Source organism: Monodon monoceros, unplaced genomic scaffold, assembly GCF_005190385.1.
Source record: "Monodon monoceros isolate NGI ecotype Baffin Bay Population unplaced genomic scaffold, NGI_Narwhal_1 Super_Scaffold_16, whole genome shotgun sequence".
NCBI classification, from domain to species: Eukaryota; Metazoa; Chordata; class Mammalia; order Artiodactyla; family Monodontidae; genus Monodon; species Monodon monoceros.
In genome coordinates this window covers 30,397,736-30,423,915 of record NW_021703772.1, presented here as the reverse complement: position 1 = coordinate 30,423,915, position 26,180 = coordinate 30,397,736, and the positions used below count along the sequence as shown (strand labels likewise).

The window sequence follows — 26,180 nt, the reverse complement described above, 5'->3', positions numbered from 1 at the left end:
ACTTTTAAAGCCATTTACTCTGTATTTGAATTCTCATTGAGTGAGAGTTGCAAGGTAGAGTAAGTGTCTGGTGGCTGTTAACTGAGTCATGGGTCATTGAAAATGTAGTGTGCAGAATTGAATTTTGATTTTTTAAAAAATGAGTCGTTAACTTTTGGACCACATGCTCCTCTGTTCCCAGGAATGGAGTGACAGGGGCTCGATGCCTGTTCTTTCCAAAGCGTTGCATTTTCCTTGTCCCACCCACTTGAGTTTTGATGCTCTTTGAATTATGGTGTTTGATCTCTGTTCCTAAGGATTGAAGATTCTACCCATTCTTTCTTTGGATGAGTTGCTCCTGGCTGATGACCCTCGAATTGAAAATGATGTTTCCCCTGTGAACGTCCTAAGTTTAAATTCAGTGTTCTTCGTATGGTCAGTGACTCACATGTGGATAGCTAGGGTGATTTATGGAGTTTTGCTGTCTGCAAAGTAAAATTTTCTCGTGGCCCTTGGGGAAGATGCTCAGAGAGACCCATCCCCTAGACTGTGCTGGACCAGTTGACAGAATCAGGAGATGAAGTTCTCTCTACTTTCTTCCAAATGACTTGGATTAATAGTGGTGTTATTTTCCATACCAAAGCCCAATTACATGGTGGAAGATTTTTAGTAATTGGGCCCTTTGGATTTTAAATCTTCTCAGGTCAGTGCCCACGAGGAAAGCCTTCAGTAGGAAGGACCCTGGGGCTTCGCACAGAAGGTAAATCTGATTTATAGGTGGACCTGGCATTACGTCTGTCACAAATACATTATGAATGGGCATTATACATTTTCTAACACACAAATCAACTCCCCCTGGCAAATTATCCCTCCTCCTAATGGATTACACCATTGGAAGTTCCTCATAATTTTCATCCTAAGTTTTCACTTTTCTTAGTTTCATTACATTGATGAGTATATCCTTTTGCCTACGTCTTACGGGTGTTAGGTATATTAGGCTAAAGTTTATAAAATCACCCTACAATTCTCCATCTGGGCCCACTAAAATAGTAAAAAGCAGTTGTAGATGATAAATGGATGTTGATTTCTGTTCAACATTTATACTATACTGGGGCACAAGGAATACACCTTTAAGTAGATAAACATTTTTCTTCTTAAATATGGGAAGTCATCTAAACAGCACTCAACCAGCTTTTCAGTTGTTTAGCTGCCATTAAGCTAGGATTTTGTTTCTTTGCTTAGAGAGAATCATGTCCAGTGTTGGTTTCCTTTTTCTTTTTCTTTATCTTTTCCCTGTCTGCCAACCTCTTGCTACGTGATGCTTCCCTACAGACTCTGGATCTTTGCTTTTCGGGAGAAACTGTACCTGGACTGGCCTGTCTCTGAACACAGAAGCCAGAGATGCTTTCAGACTTGAAAACACAGTGATGGGGCCTTCCACCACAAAGTGGAGCTAAATCTGGGATTGCACTCATTTTGGAAAACCGACAATAGACTGTGGTAGGACCTCTAACAGAATGGCTGAGGTCAGCAGGTAGGGGTGGACTCACTACCCATGCACAGAGCCTGTTCTGCCCTGGGAAAGGACCCAGCTGTCATCCTCTCCGCATCCAGTCTGTAGGAGTGCACACACAAGGGGTCGGTATTTTTGTGTGATCCCAAACAGTTCAGTAATGTTGTAATAAAATGCACACTTCACATCTGTACTGTGAAATTCCTAAACCATAATGAATACTGCTTCTTGGCTTCACTTCGTGCAGTGGAATTAATGTTCCCTCATGAATTGGAGCATGGTACTCACTTGTTAACAGCCTCTTGAGGTAGGCCAGCTAGGTTAATCCAAGTCTGTTTTCTGTGGGTAGTCTAGGATTACATATTTCTCTGCCTGCCTGTGTTACATCTCACCTTCAAGGTTACTTGTTTCATTTAACTGGTTCATTCTTTTCATCATCCAGCCTTTACTGAGCATGAAGTATGTGCAGGACAACAAGTGTTAACGAAGATCATTGTACAAGATCATTATAAAATAATAATCTAGATAGTTATTTTAAAAGATATAATCTAGACTCTTGGAAAATAGGAAGTGACTCGCTCTGTTAAGAGCTTCCCAGAGGACTTGGTAGTGGGAGAAAAGGGCAAAGGGAAAAGCTGAGGCAGGGTGTGGAAGTGTGAGCGTGCATGGGGGTCAGGGAAGGACCAATGGTGGAGAAGGGCACATGTGGGGTATGTAAGGATGAAGTGGCCGGAAGTGGGGCTGCAAACATGACGATGGTACTGATAACAGTAGACTATGAAAGGCTTGGATGCCATATTCAGGAATTTAAACTTTATCCTAGTCATTGAGCAGTTTCTGTGCAGAGTAGTAAGACGATTATATGTATGTGTGTATAAATATATAGACATATTCACACATGTAAATATGCACACAGACATACATATATCATCCTTTTAAATGCGACATCATTCCAGCCACTCATCCTATATATATATATATATATATATATATATATATATATATAAAATGCAGAAAAGAGGCTTTTTTACAAGAGGAAGTAAGAGCATTCCCTTGCATGCGCCCTATCTCTCTCTCTCTCTCTCTCTCTCTCTCTCTTCTTTTTCTCTCTACTCACTCTCTTACTCTCTTTCCCAGAACTGTTTTTGGACCAGTAGTACTGAAGAAGCTTCCATTAGTTTAGCCAGGGCAAGTCAGAGGATCACGGAAATGACCCCTACAGAGCAGGAAAGAGATTCTCTCCAGGTATTTTTCTTACCAAAAGAAAGGTCAGGTTCGCTGTAACTACAGCAACAATAAGAACAACTATGATTTATTGAACATATAAGTATACTCTGTATGTAAGACATGTATTATGTGGTTTACATGCCTCCTACCATTTAGTCCTTACAGTAACCATCTGAGGTGGGTACTATTTTTTTTTTTTTTCGGTACGCGGGCCTCTCACAGCTGTGGCCTCTCCCGTTGCGGAGCACAGGCTCCGGACGCGCAGGCGCAGCGGCCATGGCTCACGGGCCCAGCTGCTCCGCAGCATGTGGGATCCTCCCGGACCGGGGCATGAACCCGTGTCCCCTGCATCGGCAGGCGGACTCTCAACCACTGCGCCACCAGGGAAGCCCTGAGGTGGGTACTATTATTAGCCCTGTTTTACCGGTGAGAAAACTGAGGCTCAGAAGTTAGCTTGCTCAAGGTCACGCAGCAGATAACGGAATTCAAGCCCAGCCGGTCTGTTCTGGAGTAGCTGCTCCTGACCACCACGCCACAAGCTGTGCAGGCTATAGGGACCATGGCCTCTCAGTGTCCAATTAGAAACTCTTTTTGCAAGTCAGTTTCTGGTTAGAATGGAGGGACGCGGCGCACTGTAGGAATGATGGTGCTTTTTTAGGATTGTCTTACTGTTGTGCCTCCCTCTTTGAGCAAATAGTCTTACAAGGAATGTGTAACACCTGCCTTTCTCTTGGTCAGCGTATTGGCGTGGATGAGTCCGATGCTGTATGAGAACATCCTCTGATCATTGTAAAATCCTTTATTGATATCGAATCTGTTGATATTCATTCTAAATGTATGTAGGAACTAGACAGCAAGCACATTTACAAACAGGACAGATATTTTGAAAATTAGTATCGGCCCCCGAAGGGTCGGCCTCGAGAGTAGATGTGTGCACAGCCCCTCCAAGCCCAGGGTCAGGTGCCCCGAAGCCAGCCCTTGCTGATCGCCCTGTCCCCCCAGATTTTTTACCCGGTGGAAGCACAGCTGTCACAGTTAATGACCAGCTGTTTTTTATTTTAACAATGGCTATTAAAGCCCCCACACAAGTATTGTTTCTGTACTATTCCCTCAGCAACTTTGGTACCTGGTTCTCAAGCTTTAATCAGGTCACTGAACACAGTCTCCAAGCCTGAGCCCCTCCCCCCCTCCCCCAGGTCATCACGCAGAGTGAGTGCTTCCGGCTCAAGTGGCACTGTCAGATCTCTGCTGGGTGGACTTCACAGAGAAGGCAGAGGAAGGTTAGACGGGGCTCAGGTGGAGTGTTTCTAAAGCCATCTTAGGCAAAGGAGATGAAGCTTTGATGTAGACTTCGGCTATTTCCAAAGCAGCTTAGAAACAGAGGGGAAAACAATCTTGGTACTGGTCTTCCTGTATCAAAACTTTGCTCATTGTAGTGTCAGTATTCAGCATACAGGGAAGCCCAGGAAAGGACCCCTAGGACCTCTTTAACCACTCGGTGCCTCCTCCCTGGTATGGGACTACTGTGGTGCCATCATGCTACGTTCATCTCTTGGCTCCTACAAGAAACTTGAGCTGATTTTTATTGTTGTTGCTCTCTGTATGTTTGCACCATTTTATATCCTAAGCTGAGTTCTTGATTTTGCAGCAGCATACTAAAAAGCAGTGTGAACTGGCAGGTTTGGGGTATGGTTTGCAGCTGGTCTATCACTTCCTCTTACTGGAAGCTTCAGCTTCAAGTATGATACAATTATCATAGTTTACAGGACCTGAGCTTACATTTGCATCTTTTTAAAAACACTCTCTTTCCGCATTAATTTTTCGGTAGATGAATAGTCCAATACACTCATTTTATACACTTTCTCGTCTTGGTATAAATTCATATGGTCCGGTGCTATTGAAATCAGAGCACCGGACCTGATTTCTAAGCACCGAGGTCTAAGCCCTTTGGACAGTTTTTGGAGATTGAAAACGACCAAATGAATGCAGCCCTGGGTTACAGTAATATCTCTAACCATCCCCTTTACACTCATTGTCATTATTTAGGTTAAAATGTGTATGGAAGCCACAGTGGTTTTTCAGCATGCACAGATTACTGCAGAAACTTCCTCTATTAATGGAAATTATTAGAGGATGGAATTGGTACTTGAACAGCAAGAATGGCATTAATTATGGGAAAAGCAGTTGTATCTGGCAGTTGGCAAGCATGCGTTATTCTTCAGCTCTCTTCCATGGGTTTGTGTCCAGCCAGCATTAGAAATCCAAAAGCTTTTTATTTTGGCAAAGTTTTCACAGCATTTGGACTTCTCGCATCTAGATAAAAGATAATTTGGAAAGAAATTATGTTGATGAAATTGAAGAATTCAGTAATGAGTTCTGTGTAGATGAATCAATGCCCAATTAAATGATTATATCAAATCCAACTTTAAATGTTGACTTAAAATGATCACATTTTAAAGAGTTTGAAAGTAAGATGCTATACATCTAATCTGAAGAACAAAGCCCTATTACTCAGCCTGGTAGGGGAATGGGCTATTCTGATTGGTCCAAGAGTTTGATTAATGGAAACTTAGGACAGGAATTACCTGTATGCTGAGAATGAAAATCGTTTGCAATAACCTAGCTTATTTTCATTCCATAGTTCCCTTTCCTTTTTTGCAACTTTTCTCTGTTTCTCAGGGTTTTATTTTTTTCCTTTTTCCCTGTCTACACCCCTTTTTCAAGGCTTTCTTCTCTGTTTATCACTGTTTTAATGTTCTCACCACCCTCTACAAAATCTGTTTTTCTTTCCCACTGCTACTTTCACCTCTTCTTGTCCCTTCACAGCAGTGAATACAACCAATCAGAGCAACATTTGTTCCTTCATTCATTCACTCAATTAGCATTTATTGAGCCCTTGCCATGTTTAAGGCACTAACTTGACCGCTGGAAGAGCTACCAAAACTACGGAAGTAGACATCTTGCCATCAGCACAAAAGTGCATTCTTGGGATCCATAAAATGCCCAGTGCAATCAGATCGTTGAGCATATATGACAGGAACAACATAAAGCTGGAAAATTAGATGGCTGTCAGTTACTGAGAGCCTTTATTCGCTAGCTAATAGAAAACCATTGACAGGGTGTGTGTGTTTGGTTTCGTTGTTCAAATTAGGTTTCGACACAAGAACATCAGTTTTTCAGAAAGTCATCTGTTTAGTTCTTCCTTTCTCCTCCTCTCGTCTTCATTCATCTTCCTAGAACTGAATTCTGCTGGTATAGCAGTCGGTTGCAAAATAATTTTGTTAATATAAATGTAGGGCTATTGTGTGTCTGATTCCAGCATTAATGGTAGCATGGGTCTGGTAACTTTGTGAAGCTGCACGTTGAGGTACATGTTTAGCTCAACAGTGATTATTCCCAGTGTGCCCAGTAATTTATTCTATCAGATAAGCTTCCCCTACTAGTGTACTAGTATTATTTTTGAGCTATTAGAATCTTTTCTAAGCAATTACATACTTAAGGTTCCTAATGGTTTTGATTTATACTCCAGATTCAAGTTTAAATCTCAACTATAAGAATGTTTCTAGGTTGTTTTTTGTTGTTTTTTTTTTAAAGAAATGAAAATAAATCAGGACTAAATAAACAAAAGAGCTTGGGACTTCTCTGGTGGCGCAGTGGTTAAGAATCCGCCTGCCTATGCAGGGGACACAGGTTTGAGCCCTGGTCTGGGAAGACCCCACATGCTGCTGAGCAACTAAGCCCGTGTGCCACAACTACTGAGCCTGCGCTCTAGAGCCCACGAGCCACAACTACTGAGCCCGTGTGCCACAATTACTGAAGCCCGTGCTCCGCAACAAAGAAAAGCCACCGCAATGAGAAGCCCGCGCACCGCAACAAAGAGTAGCCCCCCCGCTCACCGCAACTAGAGAAAGCCCGCGTGCAGCAACGAAGACCCAGCACAGCCAAAAATAAATTAATTAATTAACAAAAGAGCTTGAAAGGTGCAGTCTTAATAAGACTTAACCAAAGGAAGATGTCATAAAGCTTCCTTAAAAACATTTTGATAGTATGTATCCTATTATTTCACAGGTCTGGTTCAAAAAACTAGGTAGCCATTAGGGAAACATTAATTTTTTTGTGTTAACTGCTACTGAGTAGATGTTTGAGACTTCTGTTTCATTGACTCAATAAATACTAATGAACAAGGTGATATGCCAGGCCTTGAGAATGTAATGGGTCAAAAAAGAGGCATTGTCTCAATTCTAATGAAGCTTGCAATCTGATGTCTTGTGTAAACCAAATTAATAGAGTGACACCATTCATGAATACTGAAAAAAAAAACCTGTAATACAGCAGGATATTTTTAACAAAAATAATCTTTTATTAAGTTATTTTTATTAAAAATTATTTTTGCTATAACAAAAAATTAACATGTATACGTATATTAATGCCTCCAGCTTTTTTTTTTTTTTTTTTTTTTTTTTTGCGGTACACGGGCCTCTCACTGTTGTGGCCTCTCCCGTTGCGGAGCACAGGCTCCAGACGCGCAGGCTCAGCGGCCACGGCTCACAGGCCCAGCCGCTCCGCGGCATGTGGGATCCTCCTGGACCGGGGCACGAACCCGTGTCCCCTGGATCGGCAGGCAGACTCTCAACCACTGCGCCACCAGGGAAGCCCCCTTCAGCTATTTTAAATAAATATCACTAGGCAATTGGGGTTCAGCTGTATGGCTATGATGACCATAAGCACATTCAGAGTGCTCACAGGCAGTCATAATTTCACGTGTTCCATCTCACTGCCAACATAGGTTTATTTGAACTTTCAGGTTTGATGCCTCAGTTCTTTGTTTAAGAAATAGAGCAACAGTAACTATAATGATCACTTCTAACATATGAGGCAGCATTAAGAGTGAGACAAGCACTACTTTGGGGTCAGGCAGATCTCAGTTTGGATCTTGTCTTTGCCACTGTATGACCCTTTGGGCAAGTTGCTTTAACATCCTCTGAACTCTAGTTTCCCCACGTGTAAAATGAGGCAGAAATGGAAATGGTCACATTGATTTTAACGCATGATACTGATTGTAGAGTGTTCCAGAGAATCTTTTCTTTCTAGTAACTATAATGGGAGTGATTTGAACTTGCCCACTGACTAAACTATTAAAAAAAATTCTGAAGAGCTTAACATTTTGCATATATTTACATTGTTTAGTCTTTATAAATGCAAGTATATTTTAAATATGCTAGAGAGCTTTAGTCAATGAGTATCCTTTATAAGACTTAATAGTTAGAAGAGATAGTATGAACTCATAAGGAATAATGTGAACAAACTATTATCATTTTCAGATTTAGTCATATTTTGAAGGTCAACTTTGTTTCTTTTAGGATGTGTAAAGAAGGTTGTCACAGAGTACAATAAACTAAAACAGCAGAGGAGTAAATAACTCACATATTATATCCAAGAAACAATTGGAAACCAAATTCAATAAGTACTGGGTATTAGAACCTAGTGATTACTGTAACTAACCAAAACTCCACCAAAGTTCTTTTTTTCTGTTCCTGGAAAATACAGGACAGGTGTGAACAGACAGATTTCTTGGGGAATGCTTTTCCTAATACCTTTTTTTTCATCTTTTCATCAGACCTTTGTCTCCTGCCAAGTAAGATGTCAGTCAGTGTTATATGTCAGTCAGTGTTACAAGATCTCTTTTTGTAGGTAGACAGATGGGAAAAGGAAATGAGGAGTGGTGTCTGGCTCTTTAATTAAAGATGTAGAGCCAGAGTTTGCTCTTCAAGCTTGTTGGCAAGACGCATATGCACACATGTACACACGCACACACACACATACACTAATGCACAAAGTGCATCTGATAGATGAAGCCAAGTTTGTAAATTGTATCCACAATCATAGTTTCTATGGTAACTGTATCTTAGGCCCAGACACAAACAGAGCTGGGCAGGAGGTGTCTGATTTTATTTTCTCCAAAGATAATCAGAAGAGAGATCATTCAGGCTGTTGCCCAATGTGTACATATGTATATGTATACATATGTATATGTGTACATATGTATATGTATATGGCTAGAACTTGGATGGTGCTAGCATGAGATTTAATGCTTAAATCCCAATAAATGTGTTATAACTTTATAATGTTGCAGATTGCTTTGCTGTCTTTGTCATTCAGCTTTAAAATAACTATGTGCATACATATAGTTACTATATTAATAAGGTGTAATTGGTTAACATAATGTGGAAACTATATACAAGATAACTTTTATATGTGTGTAGGTTAGAAGGGACTTTAAGAATTTATGTTTTAACTCCAACATTTTACAAGGGAGGAAAATATAGGCACAAAATGGTTAAAAGGCTTATCCAAGAGTTATTTTAAAAATATTTTTATTTGCTGTATTTTCTAAACTAGCAGATGTTCTAAGCAAGTCTATAAGCTGAATACCCAGTTATTTGACAAAATTACTGAAATTAGATTAGAGAAAATAAACACTTCAGAAATAATGGTTTGAACGAGTGTGTGTACTTTTGCTTCTCTAGATAGCATATCTGTAAATACATATCTCAGGAATAATATACTTCACATTGCAAAAGAGAAATAATTAAGCAGCTTATTTTAATTAGTTTCTTTTTGTTTAGATGGAATATTGTCAGTTGCCCTTCCTCCAAACATGTAGCATTTTAGCAGAGTGTCTGAATATTAGAAGATTCTCAAAGCCAAGTTTATAACTTTTTAGATGTTTTTATTGAGTTGATTCCTTTAAAAACCTTCCAGCCAAACCTATAGCTAGGTAAAAGCAATGTAATTAAAAGAAAGCTTCTGGAAACTGCTCAAAAATATCTGTCATGTTACCAACTTGAAATGAAAGGCTTATTTCCTAAAATGGCATCTACATTTTTATACTTTGCATTTTAATCTTATGATGTGTCTGGCAGCATGAAACTCATTCTTGGGTAATGGGTCTGAGTAAGACATATTTGTAAGTGAGGATGTTATGTGTAGGTGAAAAAGCTGTATTGCACCTTTGCACAGCCTTTCCATCACAGCAGCTTTTAAATTTCCTCAGGAAAATTGACTTATGGGACATAAATTACAACATTGGCAAAAATGTGTCCTGATCTGTAGGAATAGGAAAACATGTTAATTTTGAATTGTTTCCACTTTTTATCATCAGATATTTGATATATCCTTTTATTTTTAATGAATTGTTTAGAAATGTTTGAAAGGGCATTAAATCTTCCCCTCTTCCATTAATCTGCACATGGGGGAAACAGGGGTGTTAAATGGCCTCTTTAGTATATTGCTTTATGAAACTGCTGATTCTTGCAATGCCGGGCTACAAATACACACTAATTTAAGGAACACTGAATGTAAGTGGCAAGCTCCTTGCTTTTGTAGAGAAAAGACTAATAGCTTTATTTTAACAAGGCTCTTAACACCCCAGCCAGCAGCAGGCACTGAGTGAATGAAATGGGAGAACTCCCATGGACTAAAAGCATCTTAATTCAACATCCCCCCTGCTCGCCCCCCGCCCCCAAACACCAAGCCCTCCTGATAGGCTGTCATAAGCTGTCATAATCCAAACAAAGAAGATCGCCATGTGCAAGGCATACCAAGGTATGAGCTTTTCACGTTGTTTTGAATGAGCTCTCTGAAGTTTCACTTCCTGAGCAGCAGAGAGATAAATATGCCCAAAATCCAAGCATAAGTTCTAACATTACATTGTTGTGGAAAAGACTATGTTTCTGTTATGGCTTAAGTCAAGATTATTCCTATCAGATGTATATTTAGGTCATTACATTAAAAAAAAAAAAACCTGCATGATACGAAGTGAGATAAAGGGCTTCTTTAAAAAAAATTAATTGGATCAAAGCCGCTGACCTTATGTTTTTGTGATGTGAGACATTACCTAATAAGGAGTTCTTCAAGGAGACGCATTTCTGAGTCTTGTTGAGCACAGAGCAAAATGAGAAATGAGCTTATAAATGCCTCTGCCAGTTCTCTCTCCCCTCACTCCCTCCAAAAGTGGCTTGACTTCCTAAGGACCCGACTAAAACTTATAATTAGTTTCTCTTTGGCAACCCTCTAGCTTCAGTTTCCTACTTTCAGCTCACAGCTATTTGTAAGAATCTTTGTCCCCAACACAATAATCTGTATTGCCACCATTTCTGATTGGGATAGTAAAAGTGATCAAATTACAGGAGGAGATTAGATAAGTTATGATTTATCCATAAATCTTATATAGCTATTAAAATTCACGTTTGTGGAAACATATCTACTAGCACAGGAAAATGCCACTAGTAAATAGTTGGGAAAAATTTCTATATACCATTAAAATATGTATATATTTGTAAATGTTAACAGAGGTCATCTTTGGGTGACTTAAGGAGAAAAAAATAGGTAAATCTGTTTTTTAAATAATGGAACGCAAATGTATTGCTGTCATCTCCCTTGACTAACCGTGTGTCCCTGAGCAGGAAATGACTTTTCTCATCTCTGTGTCTTAGAGTACTTAGCATACGGCTCTAATGTTTAGAGTCACTAACAAATGTTTATTTACTTGAAAGTATTAATCTCATTTTCTGAGCATGATAGCATAAGACAGTGCAACCAGTGGGTGTTTATTTATTAGAAAACTGTAAAGGTTTTCAACACCATAGAGTCTGGCTTTCAATAAAGCACCAAGCAACATCTCATTGCCAATTCCCACATACCCTTTTACAGACTTTCTATCAGTCAATGTTCAGTTGCAGGGAACAGTATACACTCTAGCTAGTTTAAACAGGAACAAATTTATTACACCATATTAACAGGCTTACAGAATCATAAGGAAGGCTAGGAAACAAATTCTTAGATAAGCTTTCAGGAATGACTTCCCAAACCACACAACAGAACTAGGCTACCCAGGGCGCTTCCGCCATTTCTTTGAGGAAGGTTTTGGCTCCACGAGCCACACAATAATGCCTGTATCAGAAGCCACCATAATTAGGAAGGTGCCACAAACAGGAATTCACCTTTAGTGCCACCAGCTCCAAAGCTAGCTATGAAAGCTACACTCCACCCCCAGAAACTAGCAATGGCACATCTGCTAACACTGCCATGGGAAAACCAAGCACACCTTTGGACGTTCTTGCCAGAATCAACAGTGGAAGCATAGCCACTGCCTCAACTCCATTTCTCAAATGACATGGCCCACCTTAAATCACACCCAGAACGTTGACTACAAGGGAATTCTGGGAAAGGTAGTTTTCAGCTTTCCAGGCTCTATGGTTCAGAGTGACCCTCGACAAGGAGGGAGGATCGAGTAAAGCTCGCCAACACACCATATAAGCCACAGATCTTGTCTTACTGAAGCTCTTGGCTGCTTTTGACACTGAACCACACCCTCTTTTGTGGAATTCTTTTCCCTTAATTCCTGTGAACGTTCTCTCCTTGCTCTCTTCTTGACCAACAACTTTTACTCAGACTCCCTCCTGGGTTCAATTTTTTTTTTGCCTGCCCCTTAAATTATGGTATTTCTAAGATTATTATTGGCATTCTCTCTTTTCATCACATGTCTTTTCTTCTACTCTGTCCCTGTAGATTCTTCCTGGGCAGTCTAATTCTTTTCCAAGGTTTCAGGTACCAACTATAGGCTGAATGTTTCTCAATTCTACATCTCTAGACCAGATTTTTCTTCTGCATCGCAAACCTTTATACTCAATTATCTCTCAGACATTTCCATCAGATGTCCCAACTCAAGCTTAATATATCTAAGTGTTCCCTCCTCCAACCCCTACCCCTACCCCTACCCCCTAAATCTGTTCTTTTTTTAGTCCCATCTTGGCAACAGTTATCAAATTCACCTAGTTGCTAAGTTCAGAAACTTAGGCATGATTCCAGACACATCCTTCCCATTAATTCTCAGTCAGTTGTATTAAATTTACCCTCTTAACATCTTTATGATGCTCCCTTGTCTCCATCCTTTTGAATAGCCCCTTGTTTAGGCCTTTATCATCTCTGACTTAGACTGTCGCGGGAACCTCCATACTATGGCAAGAATAATCTCTCTAACTGTTCCATATGTGCTATCACTTATGGAATATCACTTCTCAGTGGGTTCACCATCAACTAATGGTAAAATCAGGTTCCTTGGCATGAGCTCCTCCAAGATCCAGTCTATGGCAGTTTCTCCAGAGCTTGGACTCTGAGATCAGACAGACCTGAACCTTGTCTCAGATATGCCGTGTCCTAGCTGTATGACCTTAGCCAACTGCTCAGTTTTCTCATGTACAAAATTGGGCAACCATTGGGGATATTTGGGAGGAATGAATGGGCTAATGCAAATAAAACATTTAGCCTCGTGCTTGGCACTCAATAAGGGTCAAATAAGTGTTAAATTGTAGTAATCAAAGAAGTACTAAAAAATGGAGGGAGAGTCCGTGTTGGAAAGTCTATGTTCTTGGGTAGAGTCAATATTGTCTATATGTCCGTTCTTCCCAGCTTGATCTATATATTCAATGTACTCCCAATCAGAATCCCAGCAAGTTACAAACTGATTCTAAAGTTTATGTGGAGAGGCAAAAGTCCCAGAATAGCCAACACAATGTTGAATGAGAAGAACAAAGTTGGAGGACAGACACTACCCAACTTCAAGACTTACTATAAAGCTACAGTAATCAAGACAGTATGGTATTGGTGAAAAAAATCAACAAATAGATCAGTGGAAGAGAATAGAGAGCCCAGAAATAGACCCACAGAAACACAGTCAACGGATCTTTGACAAAGTTGCAAAAGCAATATAATAGAGCAAAAATAGTCTTTTCAACAAATGGTGCTGGAACAACTGAACATCCACATGCAAAAAAAAAAAAAAGAAGAAGAAAGAAAAAAAGAATCTAGACACAGACCTTATAGTCTTCACAAAAATTATCACAGACCTAAATGTAAGATGCAAAACTGTAAAACTCCTAGAAGATAACATTGGAAAAAATCCAAATGACCTTAAATTTGGTGATGACTTTTTAGATATGACACCAAAAGCATGATCCATGATATATATGGGAACTCTCTGTACTTTCCTCTCAATTTTGCTACAAACCTAAAACTTCTCTAAAAAATAAAATCTATTTAAAAAATTGCACTAGTGGCAATAATATTGTTGTAACCATAATAGTAGCACCAGTGATGTTGTTGCTACTGTTACTAATATCCTTTTCCTTAGAGCCTCTGTTTCTTCTTTTACCAAAATGTTGACATTCCCTGGGAACACAGTGCTCCTTTTATGCCTCCATGTTGTTTCACTTTGGTTCTGTCTACTGAGAATGCCTTCTCCTGCTACTCCTACCCCCTCCTCCTCCTAACAAACTCCTCCTCATTCATATTCAAGTTTAAATGAAGCTTCAACACCCCCATGAAGCTGTCTTCAACTCTCCCAGGTGGACTCTGGTATCTGTTCCTTCAGACTCCCACTACCTCCTTCAGACTGACACTCCAGCGGTGATCTCATTGTACTGTAATTGTTTGCAGGCCTGTCTCTTTTATATTTAAAGCAATGAAGAAATCAAGCCGCTGTTCATTGTTTTGAAAGTGGTACCTAATGTGGCATTAGAATACAGAAGGTGTTCAGTAATTACTAACTGAATGATTGTATTAAAGATGCTGCAGTATTAATAGGGAAACACACAAATACATATACAATTGGGGAAGAATGGAATAATTTTTTAATTGAAGTATAGTTGATTTACAATATTGTGTTAGTTTCAGGTGTACAGCATAATGATTCGGTTATACATATATATGTGTATATCTATGTTCTCTTTTTGATTCTTTTCCATTATAGTGTATTACAAGATATTGAATCTGTGCTATACAGCAAATCCTTGTTTATCACTTTTACTCTCATACTCCCAATTTATCCCTCCCCTCCTTCCCCTTTGGTAACCATAAACTTGTTTTCTATGTCTGTGGGTCTGTTTCTGTTTTGTAAATAAGTTCATTTGTATCATTTTTTTAGATTCCGCATATAAGCATTACCATATGGTATTTGTCTTGCTCTGTCTGAATTACTTCACTTAGTGTGATAATCTCTAGGTCCTTCCATGTTGCTGCAAATGGCAATATTTCATTCTTTTCTGTGGCTGAGTAATATTCCACCATATATATATATGTATGTGTGTGTGTGTGTGTGTGTGTACACACACACACACACACACACCCCACATCTTCTTTATCCACTCACCTGTTAATGAACACTTAGGTTGCTTCCATGTCTTGGCTATTGTAAATAGTGCTACAGTGAACACAGTGGTGCCTGTATCTTTTTGAATTAGAGCTTTCATCTTTTCCAGATGTATGCCCAGGAGTGAGATTGCTGGATCATATGGTAACCCTATTTTTAGTTTTTTTGAGAAACCTCCATACTGTTTTCAAGAACAGAATAATTTTTGATGTGTAAGCATGCCATCCATCTTTTGAAACCTGGCCTTTGCTCTTCTACTTCCATGAAGTTTTTCCAAACACCTTCATCTGTGCTTCTGCTAGTAACATCCTGAATGACATTGGTTCATGCATTGTCCAACGTCACTCTTTAATTATTTCATTTCTGATCCTTGTTTTCCCAACAAGACTAAAAGCTGCTTAAGGATAAGGATCATCCTACATTTCACAGAATCTAGCATGCCAGCAGCTTACCAGAAGAACCACAGCACATGGGCGCTGCCTCCTGAGATCCCAGAATGTTGACTGCCATTATTAGGCCAGGCCAGTTCAGATAACGGCCCTGAAAGTATTAACTTGGAGTTTTGTGGCCACGTGAAAAAAATTAGTTGTAAATGTCTGAAGCCATCCTAAGGATACATAAATATGTTTTTCTTTTTTTTTAATTTTAATTTTACCCACAGTCTCCTAAAAGACCCACCTCATTCCTTATTCTTCTGTATCTATGGCAACGAAGCATGATGTTTTTATAACAACCACAATTAGTAATCTTCAACATATTTCTGGTATTTACATTAATTCTCCCTCCATAAAAAATAGGTCAAAAACAAAACAAACCTTAGACAGGAGTGACTGGGGACAATATTTCTATCCATCGCTTCTTTTTCTGTGCCATTTATTTATCCCCTAACTGTCTGACACCATCCTTGCCCCTAGTTTTTGTTAAAAAGGTTAGCAGTTTAAATCAGGGCTTTATCCTAATGCAGAGAATTCTGTCTCTCTGTAGTTACTTCTAAAGCTGTAAGTGCAATCTTCCTCCTACCTAGGTAGCTATTGGGCTGTCAACCTCTCAGATGACGCCAGGTGCTCCTATGTATTGGTGAAATATAAAGAGGTTTTACAGGGCACACTCCTAAGGGCCTCCTGTAATAATGTGACACCAGGAATAGTCTTTCTTAACTCTAACTGTGCGTATATTCTCGTTTTGCAACACCTCCCCTGACAAACCCTCCCTACACACACCACCCAAGCTGGGATGGTGGTTGCATAGAGAGCTGGGACTTTTCGTAGGAGGAAAATAAATTCCAGCTTGAGTACTACCCAGAAAAATTTCCTCTACAACCTTGACACTGTTACTTCCTGTGCTTATTAGCAAACTTCCCCTTCCCCTCCATTATAAGAGGCCAGGTTTTCTATTTACCCCTTCCATGCGCATTATATGAGAGCTACCCTAGCACAAGAGTGAGGACACAGGTGGCCATAAACCACATGTGTTGACGGGAACAACTGAGGAATTGATCAGTCACCAAGTACCTTCAAATACCATGTTCGTCGCATATGTGTCTTTAGTTGGTATGATAGATACAGAAAGACTATATGTAAAGTCTTTAGATTCATGGCACTAACACACTTTATTGAGAACCTACTGGGGCCAGTCACTCAGTGCCCGTCAGAATCTGAGGCTGGTGGAAGAGACCTGAAGAGAGGTGAACACAGGAAGTACATAGGAAGGGACAAAAACCAATAAAGACCAACACTAGATTGAAAATAGTTTGTCACTTCTCTGTGTTTGTTTATAAGGGAGCGGGCTCAGTGAGGTTCAGGTGATCAGAGAGGGCTTCATAGAAGCTGTGGAAGAGGTAGCTGATTGCCACCGATCCCAGGTAGTAAAGAAAGGTTTCGTGGAAAGTATACACTCTTATCACAGCCAAGAGGAGCCTAAGGAGATGTGATGACTAAATGTAATATGGTGTCCTGAATGGGATCCTGAACAGAAAAAAAAATTAGATAAAATCTGAATAAACTATGAACTTGAGTTAACAATACTGTATTAATATTGATTTATTAATTGTAAGAAATATACCATAGGAATATGAGATGTTAGTTATAGGGAAACTGGGTGCAGACTATATGGGAACTCTCTGTACCATCTTCTCAATTTTCCTGCCAGTCTAAAGCTGTTCTGCAAACTAAAGCCTATTTTGAAAGAAAAAAAAAAGCAGTCTTAACAATCTACAGAATATCCCTGGCATGGTGACAGGAGGGAGTCAGTTTGACAATGACCCTTTTTTTGAAAGAAGTGACTTTGTCGTTAAATGCCATGTTTGTGACTCGATCATCAGTTCCTATAACGATGCTGAGTTCTTGCCTGCTTTCCCGTGGTTAATTTTTGGCAGGCGGCAGCAGCATTTGTGCAGTGATTACAATTTTGAGATGCATTGACAGTAACCAGGGTGCATAATGGATCTTCATCTCTAATTACTTTTCTCTCCACAGGTGTCTGGAAAGGGTCCAGATGGGAATGCACACAACCTCCGCTTTGAGGGGATGGAGAGACAGTACGCCTCCTTACCCAGGTAGGTCACCATCCCACCCGCACATAAAGTCTTCAGAAAATACACATGAAATAGAAATCTGGCTCTGAAATGGGGAGTATGTTATAATTTTGCCTTACTGCATCTGCCACAGCCCTCGTGCCATCTTCACAACTGTGCTAATAATTGAAACACTTGTGGGTTGTTTTTTAAGGGAAGAAAATAGTATATCATTGCAATTGAACATGTCAGCAAGAATATTGGATTCTGAATGGAAATCCTAAGCCATTGCTGTAAACATGGTATTGAACAGCCTGTACCCAGCTTAGAGACAATAAAATAGTAAATCCTCTGTCCTAGGAATCACCCACAAGGAAGGGCATGCCAGCCTTAACCCTGGAGCTTCATGTGGGTGTTAAAAAGCAGGAGAGAAATATGAACCTGGAAAGGGGTTCTTTGCTTGATTTAGAGCCTGACCGTGTTCTTTGGGCAATAAGCAAATATTGGTGAGAGGCACCGACACAGTGTGGGGAAAAGACAGCTGCGTGGGAAAGTTCGCTTGGTGATTCTGGCCTAACAGGATCCACTTATGCTGTAACTAGACACCCCTGAAAATGAGATACAATTCTCAAAGGTTTGTGCTCTTATCTGTGAGATGAAGAATAATTTTAGTCTGTAATCAATGGCACATGACAAAGAGGAAACCTTTCCAAGATGACATACAGTGCCGTGACTATGGGAGTTGAGTGAGTTGAGAGTGTGAGAATTTGTGAGTTAGAAAACAAAAAACAAAGAAAGGTTAATGCCAGGCAGAAAACTAAAATGTTACAGAATATCTGCTTTTAAAGAGGGGGGTGGTGGGGAGGACCCTAAGTAGATCTTTTCTGTCATCATACTGAATTGCTGAAGTGCTAACTCAGAGCTGGGTTACCGTTTTGAGTTGCGTGTTGGCTATATTTCTGCGTGTGAAATGACAGAATTAACAGCCCGAATATTACAACAGGCATAGCCCAAGCGACCATTTGCTCTTATAAATAGTATGTTGATTTTCAAAAGTAATAAAATCTCAAATCTAGCAGAGAACCAATTTTGAACACTGATTGGGCAGGATACCCAAAATACAGTATTTTAAAAGCTCCTGTACAACTATATTTTATCTGCGTTTTCCCTTTGTATATGTTGTCTCATAGTTATTTTTCTCATCCTTGATTTCTTTCCTCTCCTTATTTTTTTCCCTGGCTTAGTATTTTGTTTTCATTTTAAAAAATAGAAGTAGTCTCCAAAATTCATTTTAAATATAAAATTTCTGGCTTTCAGTATTGAAGTGCATGGAAATTGTGGTTAAGGCAGATGGAAAGTACTGTATTCTTAGGATGGGAAGAAAAAGGAAAACTGGAAACAGTTTAACGTCTTCCTGGCCAACTTGTACTCAGACTTCGGAAATGGATTTTTTTTTTGTTTTTGATACAAATCAAAAGCCCAGAAATAGCATTTATAAGTACAGAAATTCAACAAATTTCACTCATTCATTCCTTCCCCAAGTATCTACTGATCATCTACTATGCATCAGGCCCTGAGAGTCTGGAGACTGGGGATGCCGTGGCTCTAGACACCTAGACAAGGACCCGCCATCTAGGACAGGAGGCAGCAAAACAACTTTTTGTGAGAGTACAACCAATGCTTAGATTAGTAATGATTAACATAAAGTCCTCTGAATTTCCAACTCCTATTTATTTTAATTAATAAGCCCTGAAATGCTCAGCCATGGCTGACTCTAAACGCATCTATTTTAGGATTAAACACTGTGGAGGGAGTGTTTTGACAGAGGCAATACGTTGATGCTCTGTGTGGCTCTGGAGCTATCATCGCAATATATGAATTGACAAAATCCTGCCAGCCCCGAGAATATAACTGTAGCCAAAAGTGAAGCATCTTAGACTGAAAACAGTTTTGACGAACAGTGCACTCACACACGTAACACAGTGGTAGAAGTGATGAGCTGCACGTGCTAACACACCTTTTTAGCTACCTGGCAAGAAGGAGTCATGATGGACGATAAATAAGGCTCAGACAAATGCATGAGAGGTCCCTGGCACTGGTTTCTTAATGCAGGGGCTTGAACTTGAGTTTCCATCTCAATTATCTAAGGGGGATATACAAAGTATCCCCACCAGCATGCTCTAATCCATCGAGGGTGGGTCCATATTTACCCAACGGGATGCAGAATGCCGAGGCAGGGGACAAGCTACTGGCTTCTGTGTGCCGGTGACATTTACTCTGGTTTTCTAGTCTTCTCCCGCCCCTAGAGATTTTACTGTCCACTTAATTGAATCACCCCAGCTCCACTGCTCCTTTGGTCAGGGGAGTGAGGCGAACACATCTCTGTAGGCACCAGATCCCCTCTTAGTCACAGAGGTGGAGAGCTTTAAAATATTTATGGAGTTAAATTTTTAATTAAAAATCGGAATAATTCTATCTACAGGAAGTCAGTGGCCAACCTTATAGGGGACTTAATATGCTACTGACTGACTTGGTTCCTCTGCTGTTTGTGGAGAGCATCACAGGAGTTTTAAGATACACTCAACAGTGTTGATTTATATGCCAAATTTGGAGCCATCAACATGGAGAGAAAATGCCCCCCAGTGCATGGAGTTGGGGAGGAGCCCTGGTCAAGGGACACCCTGCTATGCTTTCATGGAACTCTGTCGTTTTAAAGTGGGCCGTGCAGCCTGCTGCCAGGCTGGATGACACCTGACAAAATAAAGCCAGAACCCTAGCCAGTTCAGGAAAAAGATAATTCCCAGCACTTGCTAGTTATGAGGTTGCCTAAGGCTAAGGGCTAAGCGATGTTAAGTGTTATCGTTAAGCAATTTTAAATCTTCTGCCTCTGAAGAAAAATGACTTTATTTCTTTTCTCCTGAGGGTGCTGTTTTGGAAAGCGGAGCACGGTTGTACTACAGCCTCGTTAGCAAGCGCCAGGCTTTTCCCAGGGCCAGTGTTTTAGCATCCTCTCCAGCCCCCACTTCTCTCTGGTAGTAAACAGAGCAAAATCAGCATCCCCTTATTCTTGCCTGACACAAATTATTACTCGCCCTGGGTGAGCAGGGAAGTGGCTGTTTCCAGGGCTGCTCTAATGTGTGAGCAACAACGTGCGTATTTTTGCAAACAGCTTCTTTTTCACTTCAGCCTCCCAGCCTCTTTCAATTCTCGAAGGCCCCATTCTGATTTTACAGGCCTCCTCCAGGTCCGTCTGTTCAGCAGTGAACTCTCTCCTCTCCCATCTGAAGCCTCCATCATTCCCACCTGGCCCATCCCCGGCCCCATGGGATCCCATTATCCCTTCTCTGCAGGTGGCTCAGTGCATCAGCACATGAGGTTGCTCTTCCGGGCTTGTAATCAAGTGTTGAGTCCTGAGGAGGGAACAAAAAGGCTCTACATCTCTTCTGTGGTCCTACATGCGTGAGTGCTGAAAGGTTGCTGGAGAAACTCATAAAAGCATTCACTGGTTCCTCTACAAAATTCACATTATCCAACCCCAGCTGGGCCCCTGCTGCTGTCCAGAATTCCTTTTAGTCGTGCTGTCGACTCCCTTGACTATCCCCACAGTGGCCATTCCAAACCTTTTCTGCTCCCGTTAAGTTCTGCAAAGATGACTAAGCCCCCCAAGCCCAATCTCTAGAGATGATCTCACTTCCTTTCCTTTACAGCCTTGAGACATTCAACCTTAGTTCCTCAACTTCTCCCTACAATTCAGGCTTGCTCTGTCTTCACTAACACACACTTCCCAAGGGGAGACATGAAGGCATGGACTTGGAGTCAGGCCATAATTACAGCCCCGTCCATCACTTCTCACCTGGGTGACCTTGGGCAAGGATCCAACTGGTCCAGGCTCAGTTCTTTAATCTGCAAATTGGGGATTATATTAGGGACTCTGTACAGCGCCTGTATGAGTATTAAATACAAATGATACAAGCAAAACCCTTAGTGAAGAGCCTGCCTGACATATTTTAAGGATTCTTTTATATTGTTAGTTCTTTTTAATTTTCTCTCTGGGGATGACATGTTCCTTTCTTTTATGAGTCAAACCTATACAGCAGAGCTCATTCTCACTGGCTTCTTGGGGGACCCTACACAGTCAACTACCCCTCTCTCAGCTGCATCTTTAAGCCCTTGGCAATTGCTTTCCTCCCCCTGCCTACTACTCTGAATGCATAGTCTCAGCTGCACAGTTCACTGGGAATTCCTCAGCGTGGAGAAGGGAAGCGCCAGCAGCTCATGGAGATATGCTGGGGACATAACTGAGGCTGAAGGATTAGCCAACGCTTAGGGAAGGACCAGCAGTCCGGATGATCAAGGAAGAGGGCACAGCAAACTGAAATGATCTGAATGATAAGCTGTGCTGTGGACATGCTGGGAGACAGCAATCCTTATAAATAGGGAGCTCATATCAGGGATATAGGAGTTGACTCGGGTCTAGGCAAGAGGCTATGGCCCCTGGCCAATAAGACTTAGATGCAGACCCAGTGTGTCCCCGGTGGTGGAGACCCACCCAGTGTGAGTTAACCAGCAAGGCTGGACATGATGTTTGTGCTCCTAGGACAGATATGATGAGGGAGCAACACTCTCTGGACCAGTGCGGGGAAGTCCTGAGATATCGCGAAAATACTCCTGTTGTCTCAGGACTGGACAGTGCTGATTGAGCCTGCAGCTGTAGTGACTCATAGCCGAGCAGGGCTCAGGTGGCAGGACTACCCCCTGAGCTTGACTGTAGTCCATCCGAGAAAACAAAGATCTTCCCTTAACCCTCCTTCCTCCTCCAATTCCCATTTTCCTGCTTTAGGAAAAAGTGGCTCTATTTCCACACCACCCACTGAACTCTTGCCTCTTGCCCCAGGCTTCTGAACATGTCACTGATGCTTCCAGCGGACTCTGCTTCCAGCCCTTTTCTTTCTTTCTTTTTAATTTTTATTTTCTACTGGAGTAGAGTTGATGTACAATGTTGTGTTAGTTTCAGGTGCACAGCAAAGCACCTCAGTTATACACACACGTCTCTATTCTTTCCAGCCCTTTTCTTTTTCTCTTTTTTTTTTTTTTTTTTTTTTTGTGGTACGCGGGCCTCTCACTGTTGTGGCCTCTCCTGTTGCGGAGCACAGGCTCCGGACGCACAGGCTCAGCGGCCATGGCTCACGGGCCCAGCCGCTCGCGGCATGTGGGATCTTCCCGGACCGGGGCACGAACCCGTGTCCCCTGCATCGGCAGGCGGACTCTCAACCACTGCGCCACCAGGGGAGCCCCAGCCCTTTCCTTTATGTGGATTCTGTCTGAGCTGCCTCCTCTATTCTTATAGGTTCAGTTCTCATCACTACGATGATGAATCCAAAATGAACCTTCCTATCTCAGTCTTACTGTGACCCAGTTACAGCTGCTGCTTAAGGTACCCATCCTTCTACCTCCAAGAGACCTCAAAGCCCCCGTGCCACAACCCAAGCCCTCTGCCACCTTTCTTTAGTTCTTCCTTCTTTCAACGTCCATAACATTGATTTAGCGCTTTACCAGCGCCACCGAAAACACCTTGAATTAGATATTGATTCTTTGCTGCCACTTTCCACCACTGTTGGATTATAAATCCCGTGGAAGAAAGGATATTGTTTTATATCCATCGTTTTTTACACCTATCAACAGGACCTAACATAGGACCATGTATACAGTAAGTTTTTAATACGTGGGTACAAAGATGAGAATAGATTTGTTTTTATATAAGTAAGTTGTAGGAAAAAATTCCTCCCAAGATTTTTTGACCATTTATTTTAGGGCACTATTTTCCAGGAAGAGTATTGATTTTCCCATGAGAATGTCCCTTTTCTCTGGAATCAGTAAAGCCCAGACTTCCAAATAGTTGTCTCCTGTTGAGTGCTTACCATGAACCAGGCACTCTTCTAAATGCTTTGTATCCACTGACTGACTTAATGCTCACAACAGTCCTATGACTCAGTACCAACCCTATCATTATCCTCATTTCATAGGCAAGGATACAGGCAGAGAGAGATCAAGTGAAATTGTCCAAGTTCAACAGCTGGAAGTGGCAGAGTTGGGATTTGAACCCAGGCAGTCTGGCTGCAAGTTTGTACAATTAACTTCTGGGGCTCAGGTCATCCAGCTCAGAGTAACATCCACACTGTGCGATTATCCCATGCCCTTGTCTTATTTGCTCACCTGCTTATCATTCTCACTAAAGTGTAAGTGCCTTCGAGGACAAGGGACCGTATTTTATTCATCAGAACATCACTAACAGACAGGCTTGGTAATGCCTTTCAACTGTTTCTGCCATGCTGTCATAAAATCAATTCTTTTCCCATTCCCTGGGGTCCTTCCCTTGAAATATGAACAGTTTAGTGTGTAATTGCTAGATGAACGTTGAGCAATAGACTTTGCCTACCAAGAAGGGAATCCTGTTTTGTTAGAACGCTCCTGAGAGTTGAAAAAGCAGTATCTGCAAATTGGTGCTTTGGTTCTTTGAGATTAAAATTAATATCTATCCAGAAGAAAAAGGATGGCGATAAATTTTCTGGTGGAAATCTGCATTAGCACTCCCGAGGAGAGAGACTCGCTTTCCCGAGGCTGATGCAGGACAGAGGCCTGCTCGGGCCAGGTGTGGCTTCTGGTCCTGATGATGCTCTCGCCTGTATTCCATGAGTTACTTGATGGGGAAGAGACGTCTCTCTGAACAGCTCAAGCAGCTAGAGCGTGGCTGTGTAATGAGAAGCAACATACTAGAACTGATTTTGGGCAGAAAGAGCAGCTCTAGAAGGAGCTAACAGCTTATGCTTGCTTTCTGGGAGCCCAGAATAAACTCGCTTTCTAAGCGTGTTCCCAGTGTTTTGGTGCTGGTTAGGACTGTGTCCAGGTCAGAAGAACACGCCGTAAGAGCATACTTCCGCTTTAATGTTTCCGTTAGCTCACTTTGTGGGTTTCGGGTTTCTCGTCTGTCTGTGCCGTTGCCCAGCCCCAGGAAGACTCCAATCACAAGTGCACGGCTAACTTTGAAGCCTGCAACATGCTCAGCGCCTACTAGGTTACATCATCCACAGAGTCGTTTACCTCACTGCTTAAGGACACTCTCCCTCTCTGATTTCTCGTTCTCATCTCCAGTTAAACTTCTGCTCTGCTCACAGCTATTGAATTTTCCTTTGCCGACCTTGCCTTGTTTTCTAGCCCTTGCTAAGCAGTTGGCAGTGACATTCAAGTTCTGCAGAGATCTCCACCAATGGCACAGTCCGGGTCGTTGCTGAAGCTAACGGAGGTCGTGATTCAATGAGTTCAGTGAAAACTTGAGCAGTCAGCAGGTGTATATGTGTGTGAGCGTGTGTCCGGTGTGGGTGGAGGTTTGGCCATGTGGATCTGTAGAAGTTGACAAAGTCTCCATACTGCCTAATCGAGTACTTCTCTCTGCCACAAGGCCAGTTTGTCAAATAAGATGTTTCACGAAAATATATGTACTGCTCGCCACAGCCCTGGCAGCTGGTCGAATGTTCATCCAGGGTTTGAGGCCATTACAGCTAGTACTTTCTCTCAGCAAGTCTCTAGACGGAGCCCTGTCGCATTTCATCTATAGATCCGACAAATCAAGACCGGTCGCCCCATCACCCTCCTTGTGGCACAACTTTATCAGAACAGCCTTTCTTGCAGTGAAAAGCTACCTCTCAGCATCCCTGTCTATGACTGCTGCTCTGACTTTGCAGGCCAGCTGAGATGGGCTGAGGAACTTGTCTTTAGCGCATCTCCCACATCTGCATGTGACAGAGTTTAATGCTTTTGAAAATCAATGGAGCTCTTTTAACCCACCAGATTCAAATTTCTCATCCTTTCTCCTCAGTCCCTGAAAATCTAGTCTCTACTACCCCTGCCCTGTAGAGTAAGCTGCCTATTTGACTGGCCCTTCTACCACCTCACTCTTAATGCAGAGGACAAAATGATGAATTAGCAGCAATTTAATTCTTTGTGAGATTAAGATGTCTCTCAAGACGTCAACTCAAACTTCCTGAAACATGCAAAAAGCCCTAGCATGTAATACCGCCTTAAGATGCCAAGCAGCTGAGATCAGGGGGTTAATGCTACTGCCATATCATTTTTATGCCACTTAGTTCCTCAGATAAAAGTCCATTTTAATCAAACTTTTTATCATTTCCTCATAGCCAATATATCCTTGATGCCAGTTGGAATATTTGATATTATTCAGTCGAAGGCCTCCATTATGAGTTTAGTTAGAATGTTAGTGATTTAAAACAAGTTCGGACCCATTACAGTACTGATGTCCCCAGAATTGTTTTAAATGAATCTTTTTTTTATTGAAGTATGGTTGAATTACGATGTTGGGTTTATTTCTGCCGTACAGCAAAGTAACTCAGTTATATACATATATACATTCTTTTTTCTATTCTTTTCCGTTACGGTTTATCCCAGAGTACTGAATATAGTTCCCTGTGCTATACGGTAGGACATTGTTGTTTATCCCTTCTATATGTAATAGTTTGCATCTGCTAACCCCGAATTCCCAGTCCATCCCTCCCCCCGCACCACTCCCCCTTGGCAACCACAAGTCTGTTCTCTATGCCTGTGAGTCTGTTTCTGTTTTGTAAATAGGTTCATTTGTGGCAATATTTATATTCCACATAAGTGATATCATACAGTATTTGTCTTTTTCTTTCTGACTTACTTCACTTCGTATAACAATCTCTAGTTGC

The 26,180-nt window shown here is 41.3% G+C and overlaps 1 protein-coding gene across 2 annotated transcripts in view; it reads left to right on the top strand.

Moving 5' to 3' along the window:
* The window catches only part of PARD3B (par-3 family cell polarity regulator beta), a 1,035,739-nt gene that overhangs the window by 942,753 nt on the left and 66,806 nt on the right, over window positions 1-26,180 (top strand). For both annotated transcript variants that reach the window (XM_029225239.1, XM_029225240.1), the window contains one exon: window positions 17,402-17,481. In XM_029225239.1, coding sequence (XP_029081072.1) covers window positions 17,402-17,481 — 80 coding nt within the window. The remainder of the gene's footprint in view (window positions 1-17,401; window positions 17,482-26,180) is intronic.